Raw genomic sequence first — 16,919 nt, 5'->3', positions numbered from 1 at the left:
TGCCCTGTGATGGATTGGCACCCTGTCCAGGGTGTACCCCGCCTCGTGCACTAAGCCTCCCGGGATAGGCTCCAGGCCCCCTGCAACCCTGAATACAGGATAAGCGGCATAGAAGATGAGAGAGTGAGAGATCAAACTCAAGAACTAAATGTTTACTTTCTGCCTAATATATCCCACTCCTTCCAGGTGCTTTCACCTGCTATTATTTGTATTATGTGAGATACACACACACACACACACACATACATTTTTAACTCAAATTGAATTATGTCAGCAATGTGTAGTATAAACACTGTAGGGTAGTATTAATATAGATATTTACACTGAATTACATTAACGCTGATCAGATCAGCCTTTATTTGTCACATATCCATTACTGCACAGTGAAATTCTTCATTCTTTACATACACCAGCTTTTTGTTGGAAGCAGGGGTCAGAGTGCAGGGCAGCCATTTTTACGGCACTTCTGGAGCAGACAGGATAAGGGCCTTGCTCAAGGGCCCAAAAGTGGCAACTTGGGCTTGAACCGCGACCTTCCGCTCAGTAATGCAGAGCCTTAACTCACTATAATGTATCTAAACTCTACATTTATGTATAAAATGCCTTAACCATCTCTAAATATCTTTGGAATTTCGACGCTTTCTGCGCAATGCATGCTTCTTTTTTTTCTCACTCACCTAGCGCAGAGGTTTGCATAGTTTTTTTGAGGAAGAGGGAATTTATCCAGCTGTTCTTCCTTTTGGAATCAATTGTTTACAGAAGAATCAAAAGCAAAATTGATTCAAAGGAAATGATAAATTCATTATATATATATATATATATATATATATATATATATATAAAGTAAAAACAACTACAGGGATTATTTATTCATTTAAGAATTATAATTAATTTTTTTGCTGAAAGTTTTTTTATATCAGAAATCTTCAAATGTAGATTTTCAAATCTAATCTAAACAACAACAATAAAAGCAATGTTATACATCCCCATACTTATATTTTTAAATGGTTTTGCTTGAGAAACACATTTAATATGGATGTAGATATTAATAGAGTTTGCATGTGCCTCTGAAGCAGTTTTTTGTTGATAAGCGGACGAATGGATCATTAGGAGAAGTGAAGGGGTGTAGAAGAGAGGAACAGCGCTACTCTATTCCTATTCTCACAGCATCGTGCTGAACGGGATGAAACACTAAGCGCTGATGTTATACTCCGAGTGTTCTTCTGATATTAATCATTAGATATTCGAGAAAGCTCTCAGTAAAGCAGTCCGAGCGCCGCCCCGTTGTTTAGCGGCGTTTGGTTGAGACCGAAGGGCGTACAGTACAGTAGTGTACACGGAGCCGCTCTCGGAATTACAGCTCACAGTAATAAATATTGCTATGTGGGAATTGTAGCTTTGAATGAACGAAACTATTGTTTTTTCCGACTTATATCGGCAAAACAAACAAACAAACAAACAAACGCCAATGTAAGATGTTGGCGCGCGCATGGCCGTTTCTTCCCTGAGGTGAGGTTTCCCTGGCAACACGCAATCTTCTTTAACAATGTTCTGTGATTTGCGCTCGTCCACACATGAAGGTAGGTGAAATCCTCCATAGGCTGTATCACTGCCATACATCTCGTACCTGCTGAGCTTTCTTCTAAAGTAGCATTACTATTATTTTGACGTTTAAGCATTTATGATCTTGTCATTGTGCACAAATACGCAAAGGGAAGGTTGATGGCCAGAACAAGGTCATAGTGTCTCTTAGATATATATTTTTTCCCAGTATAAATCCTTCATGAGTTAAAAACCTATATTAAAAAAAAAAAAATATATATATATATATAATGATTCTATAGATCACTATATTAGACATGAGGTTTGATTGAAGGAAGACTGACGAGCTTAATACACTAGTTCAGGCCACTGCTTTAGGAAATTGATTAGGAATTCTATGACCTAATGAAACGTGGAGTATTGTAACAGTCAACACCCTCTGACATGCAACTCAATGTCAATGAAGCTGATGAACCAGGAGCCCATTACGCAAATTATGTTTGTGGCCGTGTTGGTTTCTTCCAGGTCCGCCACTTACCACCAACCTCCCAAACACATACAGTAGTAATAAGTGGATTGGCTACACCGAACATCCTCTAGATGCAAATCAGTATGTAAACGTGTCCATATGTGTGCAAGGATACCATGTGATGAACTGGCATACCACACTTGATACCTTCCCATGCCAAATGTTCCTACTGTAGGATACACTGCACATCCATCACAGCAGTGACCACAATAGGAATGAAGGACACGATATTGCTTAGACAATTGTGATATTGTACAAGTGGATATGATGTATTTTCCAGGGTGCAATACTGTAAAATCTTAAGACAAACAGCAAAGAGGTAAAGATCTTTTAGACTCTAAATCAGGGTTTGCTTAAATTTTTCAATCTGTAAAGAGGTAAAGATGGAACCAATAGTGCAGCTCGTTATTTAAAATAAGCATTGTCATTACAAGCTTTTAAGCAGTTAGGTGTTGATATGTTGCCACCTCTTCTTATATTGTTTCATTGTAAAAAAAAAAAATCACAAATTAGTTTTTTTTTTTAAGTACTTTAAGTATATACATTTACTTGCCACTTCATTAAGTACACCTTAATACTACTACTGGGTCGGTCCCATTTTGCCTTTAGAACTGCCTTAATGCTTCGTGGCATAATTTCAAGAAGTTGCTGGAAACATTCCTTAGACATTTTGGTCTATATTGACATGATAGCATCATGAAATCTCAGTGAACTCATTGTCATGTGCCACAAACAAGTCTGAGATGATTTTAGCTTTGTGACATGGCGCGTTATCCTGTGGTTATAAAAGAACTGGCACGGTCAGCAACAATACTCAGGTAGGCTGTGGCATTTAAACTATGCTAAATGCTAGTAAATAATATTGGTATTAAGGGGTCCAAATGCGCAAAAAAAAAAAAAAAAATTACACCACCAGCAAGTGCTTGACTCGTTGATACAGTATAAGGCAGAACGGATCCATGCTTTCATGTTGTTTATGCCAAATTCCTGTCCCAACTCATTTATTGTTGCAGTAGAAATCAAGCAATGTTTTTACAATCTTTTATTTTCTAGTTTTGGTAATCACTAAAGATGATTGTGCATGAAAATCCCAGTAGATCAACAATTATAGAAATATTCCGACCAGGCTGTTTGGAAACAACCATCATGTCACGATCAAAGTCACTTAAACCACTCTTCTTCCCCATTCTGATGATTAGATTTGACTTGAGTAAAACCATGTCTACATGCCTAAATGCCTTGAGTTGCTGCCTTGAGATTGGCTGATTAGATTATCGAGCAAAATCGAGCAGTTTATCAGGGGTACCTAATGAAGAGTGTGTACTTTTTTGTTTCTAGTCAGAGTTCACTTATCTGGCAGTCCAGCTCATAGCAGTCTGTATTTATAGTAGTTTTAATACATGTTTTTTTTTTAACATGCTAAAACAATTAAATAATGTTATAAAACATAATTTTAAAACAGATTCACAAGGACCATTGAATAGTGTTGAATAGTAAAAGTAAGAGCAATTCCACATGCATATTGAGAAGAGATCTCACAGGACTGGGACTAAACTGCTATGTGAATACAGTATAAGAAAACCACTTGTTAGTGAGGCTCGCTTTCTTGCTTTCTGCTGTGTTTACATGCTCTCTCTCTCACTCTTTCCTGTTCTTTCTCTTTCTTTGTACCATAAACCAAAAGTTAACAACCCGAATAGAGAATTTATAATTAATAAAAGCCCTGCATGCAATTAGCCCATATATAATTATTGATAATAATTCATAGAATATATTATAGTGGTTAGCACTGTCGCTTTGCACCTCCAGACTCGATTCCTGTCTCTGTGTGCATGGAGTTTGCATGTTCTCCTCGTGCTTGGTGGGTTTCCTCCCAAAGACCTGCAGATTAGGCTAACTGGCATTCCCATAATTGCCCATAGAGTGTGTGTGCCCTGTAATGGATCGGCACTCTGTCACCTTGTGCCCTAAGCTTCCTGGGATAGGTTCCAGGCTCCCCGCGACCCTGAATACAGGATAAAGCGGTATAGACGATGAGTGAGTGAGAATTAAAAATTTTATAGCTGGATGTTCAGTTGCTGTGGGCAATGCAGGGAGGCAACCTTATTTTGACTTTATAAATTAATATAAACTAAAGTAAATAACTATTAATAATAGACTTATAAACTATAGTTCATTCACTTGAACCTAGTTGTTTTCTCTCAAAATCTTTTGTATATTTATTTATAGATAAAATTGAAATGAAATAAATCAGGGTTTGCTCAAATTGTTCAATCTGTAAATAATGCACAAAGCCCAAATATATTATAGAGGAATGGCAACATTTTACCACCACAAATGCAAACATACATAAATAATAGTAATAAAAAAGGTAACAAAACATTTTGAAATTAAGGCGGCGATTCATGAATTTCCACACAAAAGAACTGTAACACATGATTTAAAAAATTTTCCCCCCCATCTCTAGTAATGAGCAAGTCAGTGTAATAAGAGAAGCGCAAGGAAGCAATGCACCCATCAAGCCACAGGAAGCAGTATTATGATCTGGGTTGCTGCATTTGGGCAGATCTTGGCTTAGCAACATTATGCGTCAATAAAATAAAGTAAGCTGTCTACCTGAATGTAATAAATGACCAGGTTGTCCCCTCAATGGATTTTTTTTTCCGGAAATCATGGTAATATTCCAGGATGACGTTGGCAAGATTCCTCTGGCTCATGTTTTAAAAGAGTGCTCACCATTGAAAGTCTTTGGGATATGCTAAAGAAATTGTTATTTAGGGGTTCAGCTCTCCCATTATAAATATAGATATTGCCCAAAATTTGGACAAAAGTAAATGTTATAACATTGCATAGATTTTTTGCCATGGTGAATGCAAGCAGCAATGAAAGTTAATATTTCATTGTATCATTTTTAATAATTTTATACATTTTAATGCCAGGTCAAAGTTTTTTTGTTGTAGTATTTTGGAAGCAAACAAATCAACCATCCGTCATCCATATGCACTGCTTAATCCACCTAGTAAACGCTTGTGCTGTGCTTAGCCAGATTTGGAAGCATGTACTTGCTGAAAAATCTTTGCAAACTCTAATAAGAGAGTATATATTTTATTTTCATATTTTCATATTTAACCCATCTGCCCACTGGATAAATATCCTAATATCCTGTTCATGAAAATTGTCATTTAAACTACTAATGTATCCATCCTTGCATTTGAAGCATCTTGATGTGATGTGAATGCAATACCATGTGAAATCATTAAGTCCATAGCAATTTGCTCAGCTTGTGTTGATTTTTTATTGTTGTTGCATAAATAATTTGAGTTCTTCTTTTCAGCCACAACAAAAAGTTATTCATTCAATCATCATGAGATTACAAACTAAATGTGGATGGATGGTGTAAATGACGTGGAGCTCCATGAGCTCAGGCCCTCAGGACATGGCGTAGAAAACACTTCCTTCCACGATGAGGAAGATGAAGCTCGGGTATCTGTTGTTAATTCCAGGAAAAGTCAACATTTTTCCTCGCGCAGTGGAAGTGGAATAAGTTCTCAGATTTGTCAAGGAAATGTTCACTCAGATGAAGAACAAGAACGAGTGTATGAAGAACGTCCTGTGGATTACAGCTTCATGTTGGCACTGGTATTTCTCGTTAGTGGAATTGCTTTAGTCATCATTGCATACGCCATACCAAGGGAGGCTCGAATCAATCCAGATCAGGTTACAGCACGGCAGATGGAAAGGTTAGAGATGTACTATGCACAGCTTGGTGCACACCTTGATAAGTGCATAATTGCTGGACTTGGCTTACTTACTCTGGGTGGGATGCTTTTGTCCATTCTGCTAATGGTTTCTCTGTGCAAAGGTGAGCTTTATTACCGTAGAACTTTCGCCAACTTGAGGAGACCCATGAAGTCATATGGTTCCATAAACATGAGGATGGGACAGTTAGCATCTGAAAATGGCAGAGAACATATCATGGAGTGTGATTCAAGCACTGACACTCCGGATGCACTGAGTCCTGAAGGAATGCAACATCTACAGCAAACTCAGTAGCACAAGCTTACAGTGCCTGCCACTCAACTAGCTGAATCCCAAATGGCTGCTTTCTGTACTTCCTATAGGCTGTAAGTACACTATGAACATGTTTAGATGAAAAGACTCTCTATGAAAGTTACCAGATATTGACTTATTTATTCCATATTTATTTATTCCATTCCTTGGCAGGCTTTTAGGCATTTTTTTAGTCTTAGCTGAAATAATACAAGATTAATCTGAAAAAGAATACAAGAGCATTGAATATATGAAACAGTCCATGAGTCCCCTTCTTGAGTTTTTAAATAGATTGGTTTTCTTCTTTATTCTTCTTCTAAGACACACAATTCGGAATATGAGTCTTAAATTTTCATTGGTAAATGAGTTTACATAGGTATATTAAGTTAGATAGACAGATAAACTCTGCATTGCTGTGGTCCTGAAATAGTTCCCATGTGCAGTGACCTTACACCAGGTGTTAGATTCTGTGTTACCAGTGGTAGGGTTAACATCTAAACTCTCTGCCTCTTGTACTGTAACTTGCTATCTATCTCTAGTAGTGTTTAGGACCTGCATTGTCATTCTATAATCTTACAAGTGTTACAACATAGACTATTCACACATTGGCAGGCAGCACAGCACAGTGTGGTAGAAGTGAATTATTTGCAAAATTTGTTTAAAAATAACAATTATGGTGGATGACACAAGCAATACGTGCTGTACGCAAAGGTGTCATGCTAAAGTTAAGTACTGTGCTAATAGAACTAGCATACATGCCCGTATTGCTTAACACCATCCTGGTCTAGATGAGAAACCTAAACCTGTTACTAGCTGCCAATAATGCACACTAGACACAAGTTTAAACAGGAATCCCCCACAATTCAGAAGAATAAAGCTATTCACAACATCAGTTGTCCATTGCATGTGCAAAGATAGGACATATCATCTTTCTTAATATACAGGTTTTCGAAAAAGGATTTTCACTTTAGAGCTATGGCACATTATACTTGTAGCATCGAGAAGTTTTTCTCATCTGCAGGTCATTTTATCACAGAACACAATTTTACACCAGCGAATATGGACCAGCTCTTGTTTTTTCACCTTCAAACTTAACTAACTCTAAACACTAACTTAATGTAAGCTGTGCTATGACAGGGAATTTTATTATTATTATTATTATTATTATTATTATTTTATTATTTATTTTTTGTTTCTTAAAAGTTACAGTTCAAACATTGTATTTGAAGTTATTTTGTATTGTTTAAATTGCTACTTTGATGGTTACAGTTGGAAGTTGGAAGAGTGATGATATGTCACAATGTTGTTGTAATACGGCAAAGGGGAGCTCAGGGGTTAAGGTTGCCACCAAGTAACCACCGTTGGGCCCTTGACTCTCAACTGCTCAGATGTATAATGAGAAGAAAAAAAAAGTATAATGAGAAAAAAGGCATCTGCTAAATGCCGTAGTAATAATAATAATAATAATAATAATAATAATTAGAAATGTACCAATAGCAATATCCGGAATTGGTCTGATTGGACTGATAGATCGGGAAAAATTGTTTAGATACTAGTGCACCGATATCACAGAGCTGGATGCTCCCTGCGCAGGCCCTTCTTGCAGCGTAGCTTTCTATTGATCAACAACTGTTTTCAAAGTGATAAGGTAGATAAAGACATAACACATAGTTTTACTTACCTGATTGGACAATTAAATATGGGATCTTACAGAACATGTGCAAGCATTGGGCAAGCATTAATATCGGGCACTAGGGATAGGAATCACCAGGGACCACCCAATACAATATTATCACAATACTTAGGTGCCGATTCCATTTGTATCGGGATTCTGTAAGTATCTCAATTTATGTTTGTTTTTTTTCAGTGTTCTTGTTACAATTCTAAACAAATTTACCAGAATTTTACATGCCATCTGCAGGATTATAGAAGAAAAGCAACGTTTTACCACATAGATTTTTTTACCACAAAAAATAGATTTTGGACGATACAGTACATGCATTGCCACACAAAAGAACCACTCTATATGACATAACCAGTTTTTCTCCAATCTCTATAGATCGCTTAAGATACTGGCAGAGACAAGCGCAATTTCAAAGATATATTTTTGCTTTTACCTTTTAATATATTTTTATTTACCCTTAATAAACTAAGTTCAAATTTTAAGCATGTGGTTTTACAGTAAATATATAACATTCAGGAAAAATGTTGAAATGTAAGAATATAATGTCTGGTCACCTTTACACAATTATATCCTGTAAATTAGACTTATGAATTAGGATAGGATTTTCTTATTTAGAATTGTGGGGTTACATTTGCTGTAGTGAAGACTTGTATCTTGTACTGTATATACTGTAGCAGTGCATATGAATGTAGTCAGAGGGAGTTTTTGCCCTATTCAATAGGGCCATCCCACGTAAAATCACCTACAGGTCTCCTAGTAACCAACTCCAATTTGGTTGAAAACTATCAGCCAAAGGTACACTTTTGTGAGTACCTCTAGACTCTGGTTGAGTCTAACACAAACAAAATCCTTAGCCATAACTTCCAGTGTTTTCAAAGGTTATGTATGTCAAAATTAGAGGGATGTGCCTAATTTATGCACTCAAGACTTTTGTAAGGTTTTTTATATTTTGAGGTTTGTAATTAAACCTTGTGATTAAGTGCATATAAAGTAGGCACATCCTCCTGGAAACCCTGTGACTTAAAGGCTAAGATTTTGCATGTGTTAAGTTGAACAAGGGGTGTTCACAAAATAAGCCAAATATAAATTTCTCACCATGAAAAGTGCTCTAAGTTTTGTCGATTTTGATATGGAATGACCCAGGCTCTTGTATTGATTATACACTGATTTTATATGTAGGAAAAACATAATGCCATAAAAACACAGTATATTCTACAAAGCAATAATCACATAAAACCCCACAATATCCACACTCATTATACAGGTTTACTATACATATAGAAGTACATATTCTTAATAGAATATAATCACTACCAGGTTTTTTTTATAGCGATATAGTATTTACTTGGCACTTAAATAAGGGAGAAATAGTCAGTTATGTTTGGTATTTAGAACAAGTCACAGACTGTACAATTGAGTCAATATTGGAAGATATTGGAGGACCGGCTAGGAGACAGGGGTATTTTGTTAAGCACAAACAAAATACAGAGATAAACTATCCATGGCCAGAGCATTTTTTTTTTTGGCCTAAACAGGTTATATTTTCTGAAATACTTCAATGTTGTGTTCAGTATAAACAGAGTGATATAAAAATGTAGTTGTTATAATTAAGTACAGTAAGGAGCATTGTATGATAATCAGATAGAGAGAGTAGCAGAATGATCAGTTTAAAAGAATGAGCACATTTGGTGCTATAAATGTGTATAATTGTAGTCAAGGTTCAAGAAGCACAGAATTGTCCAAGGTCGTCTCTGATCAGAAGCTGAATGCGAACACTTTATAAAAATCACCTGAAATAGCACAGGACATTTTTGATGTTTAAAAGCTCAACCGTTAGGATTTTTACAATGAATAGCAAAACATTTTGTGTGATGCCACTGCCATAACATCATAAAGGATGCTTAGAAAGAAAGCTTTACCTTCAAATTGGCAGATTACAGCAGTTTAATAGAATAGAAAGTCTGACGTAATTTATTTCCTTGGACATTTTATTAAAATAAAGAATACTGTCTCCTGTTGGGCTCACCTTTCCCTGGTATGATGTAAACTCATAATGAGATCCTGTTTCATGTTTCAGCCACAGAAGAGACTACTGTATAGCATTTCTGCTATTGTCTGTTGAAAGCTATTGTCCAGGATGTCATATGATGCTCATATTATGGTATGTAATGATAAAGAAATATGAATAGATATGCTTATTAAAGAAAAGATACCAAGTAGAAATTAAGAAAATAATATATCTACATTGTTTTGATAAATTGCTCAGTGAGATACTTTAAACAAATCTGTTTAAACATTTTCTAGCCATTCCCCTGATCAAACATGTCATCACTCTTGTCTCTGTTACATTTTCTTTGATGTCATACTAATAAAACGTGTTAAGCAGATACCATAAAATGTTCAAAATGGTATCATTTGGGTGTACTCAAACTATAGATTTTGTGAAACTAGTTAACCAGAGTGTAAAATTAACTGGGCTTTTTGTTTGTTTGCATTTCAAGGATGACTGTAATGTTCACACAATAGCATTAACACACTGAGTGATATTTTAGAGATTTTAAAGATTCATATTAATCAATGTATGTGTAGTTATTACATTTCTATTTGTTTTGTTTCCAATAGCTGTAAACAAGTATATACTGTATTTGTCAGTTTATTGTATGTCAATGAATAGATATGCATCTGAAAAATCTTATTCATGAGAAATGTTTCTGTATTTGATGTTTAATATAAAAAAGAGGTTTTTCCACAATACCATAAAACACAGCCATATCATTTTGGTAACAGACCTCAGCAAAGCACTCACACTCAGTAGAAGTGTGAATTTGTACAGCACTGGTACAAGTGTACTGTACATCAGTGAAAGCAGCAATGCTACTTTGCTACTTTATTAGACAATCCTTCCTTGCTGGGATACATCATCCCCTAGTTGTTCACTGGTTAGTTTCTAACCCCTTTTACATTACACTTGCCAGACCAAGCGAACACCAATAATGTGCTAATAACAGTCCACTACACGAATATATTAGATCAGCACAGGCCCTGTGGGTGGTTCCCGTTCACTGATGGACTGGGTAGTGTATGGCTTATAAGTTATGAGTAATGTTTGGCTAGGTAGTGTGTGGCTCATAACTCATAATTTATATTTACAAAGTACATTTATAAACAAGTAAGATATGAACTGTATGTGTGTATGTGTGTGCGGCCAAAGCTTTCTCAGTAGAAAAAGTACTTACACAATAGTAGTGAGCAGAAGTTACATTTTTCCTCATTCTGATGTTTGGATAATTAACTGCATACCTGAGCAGGGCTACATGCGTTACTATTAAAGTGGCAAGTGAGAGGAAGTGATTTGACTAGTGATACTAACCAGAGTCCGTGAGCTGAACTTGATATTGAGTACATGTTCATTTCTATTTATGTTTACATTTATTCACATTTGTAAAGACAGTTATTTTTTTTGTCATATTGCTTTCAGTAAAACATTAATTTAATCTTATTAAAGAAAATTTTTTTTGGGATGGGGTTTAATTTATTTTAGAAGATTATCCTACTTATTATAATGTTTAAGTTCCTGATTTTGTTACAAAAAATTTTTTAAAGTGAATATTCTTTATGCATCTAATATGCATTATGCATATACTACACTTGATATAACAGTGTATTTATATAACAGTTTATTTTGTCAGCATGGCCACCAGTAAGTCACAATCAGAAAAAAAAAAAAAAACCTTTACAAACACGCTTTAAAAACCCAATGAACAGTTTTGTGGATAAGATCCAAGGTGGTCAAAATATTGCTGCTCTGTATGAAAACTAGAGTGTTTACAGGACAATCTGAGTACAAGTAGTGTAGTGAATGGCGTTGACCAACAAGTGGATTTTTTAATTCATAATACTTTAAGAGCCATTAATGTTTTAATGTCCTGTAGTTGCGATTTTTGCACGCCCATCTCATAAAACCGAAGGCTACTTTTATTTATTTATTTATTTTTTTATGACACCAGCTTTGAAACTTGTGAGCCTGTCATCCTCCATAACCCTATACTGTTTACTGTATTGGCATAAGGCTGCGTTCCATTCCACAGTGTACTCCCAATTTCCTGCTTCCAGGAAATGTTGGCTAAGGGAACTTTCAATAAAAACCTTCAACAAAAGTGCACCATTTGAAACACTCTATGAAGTCACGACCGCAGACATCACTTTCTCCGTACGTTACCATGGTAACGTAAGCAGCTTGGATACCTGTTGTTAATGCTGTGAAAATTACACACTACTGAACTTAAATATGAAATATTTATTGAAACTAAAACTAATACATTACTTAAATACAACTCATACATATACTATTGAAATGTGTGAATCTCATGAATAAATGATTTGATTGACTTGGAAGATGTACAGAGAAATTATTATTGTGCGTTTTTTGACAGATTACTAGTCTATGTAGTAGTAAGAATTTGTTGATTGAATTAAAATTTACATCAAATTAATATTATGTCGCCCTTGAGAATAATGATAAATATATAAATCCCCTTCTGGGGAAGTGATAAACCATGGTTCACTACACCGTTTACATTTCCCTTTGAATTGAGCACATTTGCTCCCTGCGGTTTGCCGTACTTAACATGGCTGAATACCCTGTGCAGTCTACATCGCAGGAAACTACTTGCTGATCGGAACATAGATTAAGTAGCAATTTTACATTACATTGAAATGTAATACCACAACTTACTGCTATCCTGTTCTGCTTGCTGCTAAATTATCATTGATCATCTAGTAACAGTGGCACCTGTCAAAAGGTGGGATATATTAGGCAGCAAATAAACAGTTCTTAAAGCTATAAGACTTGAAACAATAAATAAATGAGCTCATTTAGTGGATAAAAGTATAGAATTTCTCATTTTAAAGATTTATGTTCTCCATGCTCTATTGTGAATAAAAGATTGACTCATGTAATTTAAAATCCTTTTATTTTTCATTTTATTCTAATAAAAAAAAAAACACCCAAACATTTCCGGAATTCGGGTTGTAAAATTAGGAAATTATGTGAATATAAAGTCTTTCTACAGCATCAATGTGCAGGCAGGCCTAAATAGTAGCCTATAGAATTTAAAGATATTTATATTAAAGAGAATTTTCTGCTACTGCAGTCATTTACTGTTCTGTATAAAGCAATGCAGCCCACATTATCAGCAACCTGGAAGCAAAATGCCTGGGTCTGTGCATGACTTGCATATTTTTGTTAGCGTACACTGAGTTTTTATAAAACTCATCAAACTCACCCAGCGCTAGTCTATCGAACATGCTCATACAATACACATGCATTCTACATTCCTGAAATAAAATGACCTTTAGTTCTTTATTGCACATACTGTAAGAAGAAAATCTTGCACTTTAGCTCATAGATATTTAAATCTTTTATAATTTTTATGCATTGTGTTTCCAATCATCTTTCTGCTGTCATCTTATTATATTCCTACTGTATACAATTTTTTAAATACTTTTTTATTCTTTATACATTATACATGTACATTTTGTTAGACAAGTCTATTTATTCTTTTTACCTTTTATTTAGAAAATTTCTATTTTTAGTTTTTTTTTTTAGATTACTGACAGACTTTAAAACTTTCAAAGCATTTCAAAGTATATACATAACATAAACTGAACTTGCACAGAAGTTTTGGTTTGGTTTACAGTGTGATATCAGTGAATGCGGCTGGCTGATTTTCTGATTAAATTGGTGAAAGAAAAACACTAAAAAACAGGCAGCATGTTATGACTTAATTTAAACTTAATTTAAACTTAAAAATTCATATTCTAATGTTCAGAATATTTATATTTATTAGTTTATATGTTTACAAGTTAACTTCATAATCAAATAAAAATTCCATGTCCTTTTACTATAATAAAAACATACTGAAACATAACATCGTGTTTTAATCAACATCTTGTTTTCCAAACAACAGGTACCATTCATCCATCCACCCATCCATCTATCTAGTATCTTAAGAGAGATTCTACATGGTTTGTATCCTCCTACTGCAACTGAAATGTATACTGTATTTGTGCATTATCACAGGGCATTTTGTTGGTTTTTAAGCCACAACATCCACAAAAAGTGCCCACAAAATCCTTGTGGGACTGATTATAAATGTGTTCAATGCAGGAAACAAGCCAGGGTAGAGACCTTTGGGATGCTCAAGGACTCAAGAATGTGCAGGAATGTCCTTCTCATACAGTGACCCCCTGCTGCCACCCTGCTGATGCACAAGATGGAAAAGTGATCACAGACACAATATGCTACCATCATTTCTGGTTAACCCACCAACCCCTAATGTCAAATAAAGTTCTGTGTTTATCTCTATCTCATTATAAGCATCTGTGTTTGTCTGTCAGTTTGTTCCTGGTGAGCGAGCCAAGGGCGACAGTGGCAAGAAAAAACTCCCTGAGATGGTAATAGGAAGAAACCTTGAGAGGAACCAGACTCAACAGGGAACCCATCCTCATTTGGGTGAAACAGAAAGCAGTAAATGATCTGCATTTACACAGTGTGTAGGGTGGGAGGCAGTTCAGCTATAATAGCTGATGTTAATTGATGATAATATGGAGTCCAGGTTGTTATTGAAGACTCAGTTAGACTTGCAGGAAGTTCCAGTCCTGAACTATCGAACTGTCAAGTCCCCAGAGAAACAGTTGCCAACACCAGTCGAAGCATTAGGCACTGTGGTGCATTCAGTATGGGTTCCAAGAGGGTTCCATCATACAGTATGTAACCTGCTACAATTCATTGGAGTAGCAAACTAATGGGAATCACAATGAACATAGCTAGCATTACCTCATCTACTATAAGAGCAAATTTTTTATGGCTATAAGAGAAATAATAAGCACCGAAGACTTCTGGTAGTGAGGAATACTGAAATCATAAGAACTTCAGGGCCCATATGGAAAACTTTGTCAAGCTAATAGACTGAAGATTAAAAATTGCTACACAGCTGGATGACATTCATAGGATTAGGGTAAGTAAGCACATTGAGGTTGATAAAAACAGACACATTTTGTTCAAAATAATAGATAGTGTTGAGTTTTATTAGGAAGTTTATTACAAAACTGTTAACTCCCTTAAGGATATAACCGCAAGAAAAAATGGCTATAACTCAGCTTTGTCTGTTGCTTTTTAAAGAATTGTAAGAATTGAATGTAATCTGAAATAAGCACAATATTTTTGTCTGTGGTTGTTAAAGCTTTAAACATTAGTATATTTCTCTTTTGTGTTTCAGCATACTTGTGTTTGATCAATGTGGTGCAGCCCCACCTACAAAAATTTCCACCAGTTGGCCTTGGGCCTCAAGTGACTCATTCAGGTGTTAACTCAGTTACCCAGGCCTTTATGGGAGAGAAAAGGCAAGTAACAACTTTAGAAATTTTACAGTACTCTTTACAGTAATAACAGTATTCCATAACTTTGTGGTTTCTGGTAGTGACAGACAGATAAATCCTCATGCTCTGTTTGACCTCTCTCCATCTTTGTTTAGGATAGTGTCGATATCTTACACTAATTATTAAACAGTGGCATCTGGTGGATTACAGAGGGTTTAGCAGACATGAAGACCAAGCGGGTCATCTTCAAAATGTAAGGGAAGTAACCGCTCTAAACACCACTCAATGTTAGTAAATTCTCTTTTTTTTTTTTTCAGGAATAAAATGAGCAATACTCTTTTATGCACTATTTATACCCTATTATAGAGCAATCTGTGAGTGTGTATAATATATAAGGTTAGGGTCTGCATGCCATCGGGTAACAAAGCCATTTGGAAAAGTGGATTTTTAGAAAGAATATAACATAAGTCCAGCCAAACCTATTTACTCCTGTTCTCCCTGTGCTTGGTGGGTTTCCTCCAGGAAGGGTCTTCTCCCACAGTCCAAAAACATGCAGATTTGGTTAATTGGTATTAACTGAAATTGCCTGTTGTGTGTGTGTGTGCGCTTGCCATGTGATGATTTGGCACCCTGTACAGGGTCTCTCGCTTCATGCCCCACGTGACCTGGGACATCAGCTCTTGGCAACCCTGTACACAGAATAAGCAGTATATATACTATAGAATACATTCTAATCTGCCAATTTTTTTCTTAGACCCACACAATTATGCCATTTAATATGCCTTGTATGGATGGAGGTTGTTTCTTAGTGAGTGATACACAATTGACTTAACATGGGCCATAGCAATTTGTTCCAATTGTAAAGTGACATGTCATGTCAAACAACTTAAAAATCTCAAATTAACAAAGCTTTAAGATGAATGATTGAAATCTGTCTCAATAAAATTATTGGGTCAGAGCAGAGAGGCTGAAGTTCTTCCAATTTGTAAGTTCTTTTATAACTTGAGAATGTAGTCCAAACCTAAACAGACAGGCAAACTGTAGCCACAACTCCCTTAAACTTCAATGGAGACAAAATTGAGAAAATTGATTAGGACATATGTGTCCCACAGAATTGCATGGATAACTAGGCAGATGTAAGGATGATGAAAAAAAAAAAAAAAAAAACTCTTTTCAGATGTGTTGGACTAATGGCACTTAGTTATTAACCTAGTTAACCCCGTGTAAGTATGTATCCAATGATGTAAACATTAAAGCACTTTTTGTAAGTCGCTCTGGATAAGAGCGTCTGCCATATGCCTAAATGTAAATGTAAATGTAAACCCAAACAGCACAGATCTGTGCTGGCAGCACAGCACAGGTCAATGAAAATATAAAACGAAAACAAAAAATGGCTAGTTGTAAGGGGTACAGTGGATGGAGATTTATCCAATGTTAATTTTGGCAAATTATTTTGACGTAGTTTTAGTCTTAGTCTTTTGAGTAAGTGTACTTAGAAAAATAAATATAAAGTAAATTATTATGTTCAAATTAAAATGTTTATTCTTCACATACACACAAAAAAAATATTTGGACATACTTATTTTCTTTATACTTATTTTCCTTTAAGTAGACTTTTTTAATTAGTTTTTTTTTAAACTTATTTTCTTTATAAAATCTACATTGCTAATTCCAAATTTTGGTATTAGTACAATATTTAACATTTTAATTTTATTAAAAAAAAAAAATTACTCA

At 35.3% G+C, this 16,919-nt stretch overlaps 2 protein-coding genes across 2 annotated transcripts in view; one reads left to right on the top strand and one right to left on the bottom strand.

Moving 5' to 3' along the window:
- The first annotated feature begins 1,392 nt into the window (after positions 1-1,392).
- tmem74b (transmembrane protein 74B) lies at positions 1,393-7,253 on the top strand. Its single transcript, XM_053497716.1, has 2 exons — positions 1,393-1,580; positions 5,406-7,253. Exon 2 carries the CDS (start codon positions 5,453-5,455, stop codon positions 6,122-6,124), a length of 672 nt encoding a protein of 223 aa, XP_053353691.1. The 5' UTR covers positions 1,393-1,580; positions 5,406-5,452; the 3' UTR covers positions 6,125-7,253.
- Positions 5,886-16,919, bottom strand: part of LOC128526131 (proteasome inhibitor PI31 subunit-like) — a 29,588-nt gene continuing 18,554 nt past the window's right edge. The window contains exon 5 of the mRNA XM_053497717.1: positions 5,886-6,023. Within this exon, the coding sequence (XP_053353692.1) occupies position 6,023 (1 nt within the window). The 3' untranslated portion in view covers positions 5,886-6,022. The remainder of the gene's footprint in view (positions 6,024-16,919) is intronic.

Source organism: Clarias gariepinus, chromosome 6 (genome assembly GCF_024256425.1).
Source record: "Clarias gariepinus isolate MV-2021 ecotype Netherlands chromosome 6, CGAR_prim_01v2, whole genome shotgun sequence".
Lineage (NCBI taxonomy): Eukaryota > Metazoa > Chordata > Actinopteri > Siluriformes > Clariidae > Clarias > Clarias gariepinus.
Note: the sequence above shows the minus strand (reverse complement) of the source record. Positions and strands in the feature narration are given on the sequence as shown.